The 7,881-nt window shown below is 40.5% G+C and overlaps 1 protein-coding gene across 2 annotated transcripts in view; it reads left to right on the top strand.

Annotated features, from left to right (window-relative positions):
• Positions 1-5,722: 5,722 nt before the first annotated feature.
• The window catches only part of GPC6 (glypican 6), a 1,713,043-nt gene continuing 1,710,884 nt past the window's right edge, over positions 5,723-7,881 (top strand). Inside the window, exon 1 of one of the 2 annotated variants that reach the window (XM_069758052.1) lies at positions 5,723-6,468. In XM_069758052.1, the coding sequence (XP_069614153.1) occupies positions 6,330-6,468 (139 nt within the window). In that variant the 5' untranslated portion in view covers positions 5,723-6,329. The remainder of the gene's footprint in view (positions 6,469-7,881) is intronic. The other variant, XM_069758051.1, reaches the window with a different exon arrangement.

The raw sequence follows: 7,881 nt of genomic DNA, 5'->3' as shown, positions 1-7,881 counted from the left end.
CCAGACCTCTTTTAATGCACCCCATGATCCTGTTTGCCTTGGCAGCTGCTGCCTGGCACTGGCTGCTCCAGGTAAGTTTATCATTAACTAGGATCCCCAAGTCCTTCTCCCTGTCAGATTTACCCAGTGGTTTCCCGTTCAGTGTGTAATGGTGATATTGATTCCCTCTTCCCATGTGTATAACCTTACATTTATCATTGTTAAACCTCATCTGCCACCTTTCAGCCCAAGTTTCCAACTTATCCAGATCCATCTGTAGCAGAATACTATCTTCTCTTGTATTAACTGCTTTACATAGTTTTGTATCATCTGCAAATATCGATATTTTACTGTGTAAACCTTCTACCAGATCATTAATGAATATGTTGAAGAGAACAGGTCCCAATACTGACCCCTGCGGTACCCCACTGGTTATAGACTTTCTACTAGGCACTGCTCCTGATAGCTAGTTTCCTACTCCACACTGATGAAGGGCAAAAACCCCGAAACAGCTGTCTGTGGATGGATACCATGCTTGGCATAGGTGGTTTTCCTTTATTGGATGTTTTCCTTTATTGGATGCTGCCCTTCCCTTGGTTGTTCCTTCCCGGGGAAAGGCCTGGCTATTCACTGCCTGCGTTGAGCAACACGTGATTGTGTCTCCGCAGCTCCTCTACATGCATTTGCATATTTGGGGGCAGTGTTCTGGATCACTGCATTGAGAAACACGTGACGGTGTCTCCGCGGTGTTGGATGTTTTGGTCTCCATGAGGTCAATCATCCGTGCCTTTACAAGGGGTGTGATTACAGACCGGCACATCCGCCTGTCCACATCCAGCGTGTTGAAGCTAACATTCTTAAAAATGAACCAGGCATGGATTCCACGGGGCTTTTCTATACCTTTTGGATCAATAGACAACAATATCAGGTTCAAGTTGAAACAGGGTAGATAGCGGCACAGGTGCAGGTTCAGACGATGCATATTCTGGATTGCAGACAGGTTGGCCACAGGGACAGGTTCAGATTGTGCAGTTTTCTGGATAGCAGACAGGTCATGTAAAGAGATTTGCCAGACATGCACGAGGCCTGGGTAGCAGGAGCAGAGGTACACAAGATACCGGCGCTACATATACCAACCGCACCTACACAGTCTTCAACTCTTGAGGTTCACTCATGTTCTTTTAGGTCAGTTTCCAAAAAAAAAAAAAAAAAGCACAAAGTGTTGGATTACTCCTCCCTTGCTTCTTCCATCTATGTCACAACGTTCACTTGGACCTACGCCTCCTGGTTCTTGATTGCTAGTTTGGTTATTCATAAAAAAAATAAAAAAAATAAAATACCAAAAATTAGAAAAAAAATGCAAAAACAGTGTTTGATTTCTCCTCCCTTGCCTCTTCCACTTTTACTGACACGTCCACCTCCAACTCCACTTGGACCTGTTCTTCCTGGTTCAAGATCATTACGGTATTTATTTCTGCTCTGCTTAGCGTAGAGACAGGATGCAGCTGTGGTGAAGGACAGCATTATGTACTGTGTGTGCGCAGTTTAAAAAAAAAAAAAAACACTTTCTATGTGTACTCTGCATCCATGTCAGTTAGGCTGCCGTCACACTCGCAGTATTTGGTCAGTATTTTACATCAGTATTTGTAAGCCAAAACCAGGAGTGGTTATAAATGCAGAAGTGGTGCATATGTTTCTATTATACTTTTCCTCTAATTGTTCCACTCCTGGTTTTGGCTTACAAATACTGATGTAAAATACTGACCAAATACTGCTAGTGTGACGGCAGCCTAATAGTACTGTGCATCCCCAAAAGTTTTTCTAACCTGCTACCATGTAAGTTGGAGTCATGTGCATCAAAACAATTTTTTCTACTTTTACAGTGCCTTGCGAAAGTATTGGGCTCCCTGGACATTTTTCCACATATCATGCTTCAAACAAAGATACCAAATGTAAATTTTTGGTGAAGAATCAACGATAAGTGGAACACAATTGTGAAGTTGAACGAAATTTATTGTTTTTTTTAAATTTTTGTGGAAATTCAAAAATTGAAAAGTGGGGCATGCAATATTATTCGGCCCCTTTAACTTAATACTTTGTTGCGCCACCTTTTGCTGCAATTACAGCTGGAAGTTGCTTGAGGTATGTCTCGATCAGTTTTGTACATCGAGAGACTGAAATTCTTGCCCATTCTTCCTTGGCAAACAGCTCGAGCTCAGTGAGGCTTGATGGAGAGAGTTTGTGGACAGCAGTTTTCAGCTCTTTCCACAGATTCTCGATTGGATTAAAGTCTGGACATTGACTTGGCCATTCTAACACCTGTAAACGTTTATTTGTGAACCCTTCCATTGTAGATTTTACTTTATGTTTGGGATAATTGTCTTGTTGGAAGACAAATCTCTGTCCCAGTCTCAGGTCTTTTGCAGACTCCAACAGGTTTTCTTCAAGAATGGTCCTGTATATGGCTCCATCGATCTTCCCATCAATTTTAACCATCTTCCCTGTCCCTGCTGAAGAAAAGCAGGCCCAAACCATGATGCTGCCACCACCATGTTTGATAGTGGGGATGGTGTGTTCAGGGTGATGAGCTGTGTTGCCCTTATGACAAACATATCCTTTGGCATAGGTGCCAAAAATTTTGATTTTGTTTTCATCTGACCAGAGCACTTTCTTGCACATGTTTGGTGTGTCTCCCAGGTGGCTCAGTGCTCCTTGGGATGTTTTAATGTTTTTGAAATCATTTTGTATCCAAATCCGGCTTTAAACTTCTCCAGCATCACGGATCTGCCTGTTGTGTTCCTTGGTCTTCATGATACTTTCTGTGCTTTAAACAGAACCCTGAGACTATCACAGAGCAGGTGCATTTACACAGAGACTTGATTACACACAGGTGGATTATATTTATCGTCATTAGGCATTTAGGACAACATTGGATCATTCAGAGATCCACAATGAACTTCTGGAGTGAATTTGCTTCGCTGAAAGTAAAGAGGCCAAATAATATTGCACGCCCCACTTTTCAGTTTTTGAATTTCCACAAAAATTTTAAATAACCAATAAATTTTGTTCAACTTCACAGTTGTGCTCCACTTGTTGTTGTTGATTCTTTACCAAAAATTTACATTTGGTATCTTTATGTTTGAAGCATGATATGTGGGAAAAGGTTGAAAAGTTCCAGGGGGCCGAATGCTTTCGCAAGGCACTGTATGCACCCATGTTTGTGATAATACTGGGCCCAAAAGCTGTTGCATGTACTCTGCACTCATATATATGGGAGTACTGTGACAAAAAGGCCCTGTGCACTCGACAGCTGTGTCTGTACTAGTAGTGTGCACAAAAAAGTATTCTACTTTACAACTATCTCCTCCTACTTTTTGGCCAGAGAAATTCTTTTATTCTACCTCTGGGTCTATACGAGTGTGTTTCTAAAAAAAAATCTACTCTGCATCTGGCTTTTTATCAGTAGTAAAAATGCAAATAGAGAACAAGACCAGCACATCCAAGCTACATATGAAATAGTTATCTGCAAAAATTCCTATGAAAAAAGGAAGGTACTTTGCACAAAACAGGACAGGGACCCAATTACAGAAATAATAATTTAATGCACAAGAGTGCGTGCAGTGCCGCTCTGGCGGACGCCACTAACCACCCAGAATTGGGCCAGGAAAGTGCTCTATTAGCGCACAGCGCCGCACTGGCGGTCACTGCAATCAGACGCTGTATTGTGTGCTAGGTGTGCAGGTAGCACTGTCGGGTGCTAGATAGCATCCACCATTCGTTAGCAGTCAACAACACTAGGAAGGGGATGATTAAGGAGTGACAGTCACAAATCTACACACCTGGGTCATGAGGTTGGTCCCACTCCTCATTTGTTCCCCCAGGCAACAAGGGAGGCAGCCTCAACAGTTCCAGACCCAGCTTGGTACAGGTACCTGTTGTACGGTCTTCCTCCTTACAACTGTATCAATAAAGTAATGTCAAAGCCAAATACCAGGAAGTATCCAAAACAAAGCAGCTTTATTTAACCTCTTAATGACTAGAGATATTTTTGATTTTGCATTTTAATTTTTGCTTTCCTTCTTCCCAGAGCCATAACTTTTTAATTTTTTGGTCTAAATGGCTTATTTTTTGCAGGACGAGTTGTACTTTTCATAGACACCATTGATTTTACCATGTCGTGTACTCAAAAACGAGAAAAAAATTCCAAGTGCTGTGAAATTGCAAAAAAACTGTAATCTCACAGCTGTTTTTTTTACCATGTTTACTAAATGCTAAAACTGACCTGCCATTATGATTTTCCAGGTCATTACAAGTTCATAGACACCAAACAAGTCTAGGTTTGTTTTTATTTCGTCGTGAAAAAAGTTACAAAGTTTGATAAAAATAAATAAATAAATTGTGCCAGTTTCCGATACCCGATAGCGTCTCCTTTTTTCGTGATCTCGGGTTTGGTGAGGGTTTATTTTTTGCAAGCCGAGCTGATGTTTTTAATGATACCATTTTGATGAAGATATGATCTTTTGATCGCCCGTTATTGCATTTTAAAGCAATCTTGTGGCGACCAAAAAAAAGTAATTCTGGTATTTTTACTTTTTTTCTTGCTACCCCATTTAGCAATCAGGTTCATTTTTTTTATATCAATTGGGCAATTTTGATTGTGGTGATACCAAATATTTGTATGTTTAATTTTGTTTTAATAGTTTTATTTTGTATGGTGGCGAAAGGGGGGTGATTTGAACATTTATTTTTTTTATATTTTTAAAAACATTTTTGTTTTACTTTTGGCATGCTTCAATGGCCTCCATGGGAGTCTAGAAGCTGCCATAATCTTATCAGCTATGCTACATACAGGCGATGATGTAGCAGAAATGCTCACTTGCAAATGGAATCCACCCTTGGCTGTTAGAGGCACATGTCAGCTGTTCAAAACAGCTGACATGTGCCAGAGGATGTGGTTTCGGAGCCCACATCAAAGGGAAGGAGTCTGACATCAGCGTACTATTAAGCCCAATGTCAAAAAGGTGTTAAAGCATGACATACCAACAAGAGAAAAAAAACGCAGCCTCAAAAACGTAATAAAAGCACTTGTAAAAAAAATGCAAACAAACACAATGAAAAAACGCAGGTAACCTACCGTAATTTTTATAATGGTTGCAAAAATTATGCAGAAATTCTGCAGCATCAAAAACTCACCAAATTCTCATCGTAGGAGCATAGCCTAATTTGAAAAGCCCTGGCTAGTCCAATGTGGTCCACGACTGACTTATTCGTGCTCCTTTCCTGCTGATTGACATGTCTCTCCTATGTGTGTACGTTGGGAGAGACTTTTCAATTTAGAGTTTTTGACTCAAACTGGATTCTTCATTGAGCAATACACTCATCTATAGTCCGGCCGGGGCTATAATTATGATTTCTTTGAAGTGTACCTGGCGGCAATTGTACAGCCAGGCTCTGATTCTTATGGCCCACAGTTTCAGCAGCATGACTCTAATGACAGGTCCCTTTAATAATCTAAATTGTGACACAAGTGTTCTCAAACTCTGTAGGTGTTTCCTTCCAGACTGGTATAATTGCAATGCTACACTCGAATAGAAGCACAAAGTAGTAATATTGACTGATGTGTGAAATAAAGCAAATGGGGAATTTCATTTTTTTTTTCAAAAACAGGTAAGAAATGTATTTCTTATGAAACCTTCACCCTGCTTGTAAGAGAAATCCACTAGTTACAATGCAATAGCTCTGTGCACTGCACTGTCCATCTCATCGCTGGAGTGATTGCAGCCTATACAGAAGAAGAATGTCTGAGAATCTGATAGGCAATTATACGGCGTGCGGTGACTCCACTCTGCATTTCCCTATCAGCCTGGTTCCTAGATTGAGGCAATACAATGTACAGCACGTCTCACTGTGTCTCCAGGATTTGTGCTGGCAGCTGGGTCAGGGAGCTTGTGTAGAGCAGAACTGCCTGCACTATGCACAGTAGCCTGGCACAGTGTGACATCTGTAGAGCAGAACATACAGTACTGACAGCAGGTCACATATATAGCACATAGGTTAGAATACAGGGCTCTCATCCCTGCAGCATCCTACACCCAGGCTGCTCACTTCACATCTGTCTACAGAAGCAAGCAAGGATCCTGCTGCTGTTAATGAAAAGTTTTCTGCCATTTGTGAAGGGATGAGTAAAAGGGCTCTGCACCTCAATCATCTGCACTCCTAGGGTCTTACTGGGCTGGATGACAATTCTTTCTTCTTGCAGTGCCAAAAAGAACTGGCAAGTGTTTTTCTTACTGAAAAGAAGACAGGAATATTTTGGGAATCCCTAACATTGGATTATTAGACCTTACACCATGTTTTGGATCTGGGGACCTATGCTACTGTCACTTTTCTCTGGGGCTGATGTGATGGCTGGAAGCTGCAATGAGGTCAGACATGCATATAGTGCTAAAGGATTCAGCCTGGCCAGTGTCCCCTACCAGGAGATATCAGGTAAGAACAATCTTTGTTCTCACTCATCCCATCAATCAATGCATTACACTGCTGGGCTGGAATATTCATCCTTTGAAAACGAACCCTTAATTGTTCTATTAGTCATCTTTCCAGGTTTAACTTGCCACTGTTACTGTTAGATACATATTTATGGCTATTTTGAGTGTTGTAAAGTATATTCTATGCTAATTTACCATCAATTCACATGTCACTACGTAAGGCAGCACTATTGACAAGCTCAGTATAGGTGTAAGTGACATGAAATGATTGGACCTGGAGCAGATACTGTGTGCATTATTGGCTCAGGGTCTAGGACTGCATGTCATGTTACTTAGAATGCTGGACAGTTTCTTCTAATCTTTCATGTCAATGAAGAAGCTAGGAAGACACTTATTGCAAATAGCCTGGGATGTTACATATCAAAGTGCTACAGTGATACCCAAGAAGCAAAGATACTGCATCATTTTGGTTAGAATCATTGCTTGAATTAAAATGGATATGTTGTGTTTCCTATTTTTGAATAATGGACAAAACACAGTCATTTTATTACCCATATGAACTATTTATATTTGATTTACTGCTCGTAATTCAATAGTAAATCATCACTTTTAATAGTTATGCTTGACCATTATTGCTGCAGAATTATCTGTTTAATACCTCTATTTATAGTCTAACATTATTAGTAGAAGGGTATTGATTGTAGTTTGCATACTTTGTATTGGGCAATAACGCCAGCTAAATCTGAAAAGTGTACTATAGGCTAAAAAGCATAATGCACCACTCTGCACATTGACAATAATATGTTCATGTATTTTCTCTGAGTGGTCTAGCCTGCTGTCTCATAAGACTGGACCAAGGTATCAGCTTGGGTTTCCCTGATGTATTCGCTTTGTGTGTGTTCATCTCCTGATAATGCTGAATTGCACTTTGGAGAGCTGCTGTGCACTCTTTCCGTAATTAGGATAAACTTAGAGTTGCTGAAATGTGGATGCGATTTCCAGAAAGCCCTTACTATTGTGCATATGTGTCAAAGTAACCTATAGAAAAAAGAAACACTGTCTTCCGCCAATCCGTCTGCATAAATGTGATAAAAACTGTTGTATTAACTAATGCATACCATATATCAAATTATGAACAGTAATGACCCCGGCTAATAAGCATATACATCAACAAATTATAAATGTTGTCAAGCTACAGGCTACTGGTTTTCCAACATATTATGCCTTCACTGCCAGTTGATTTTTGAGGCCTGTTCTGATAGTTTGTTCATTGCATAGGAAAAAGCATGAGCTGCCATGTTGGATGACACTTGGGTTCACCTGGCATAAGTATCAGTTTTAGTGAGGCACTGACAATATTACGGCACATAAGTATCTTTTCCTGCTCAACTGCTGTGCAGGGATTGAAATCCAA

This window comes from Ranitomeya imitator, chromosome 3 (assembly GCF_032444005.1).
Source record: "Ranitomeya imitator isolate aRanImi1 chromosome 3, aRanImi1.pri, whole genome shotgun sequence".
In the NCBI taxonomy this organism is placed as follows: Eukaryota; Metazoa; Chordata; class Amphibia; order Anura; family Dendrobatidae; genus Ranitomeya; species Ranitomeya imitator.
Note: the sequence above shows the minus strand (reverse complement) of the source record. Positions and strands in the feature narration are given on the sequence as shown.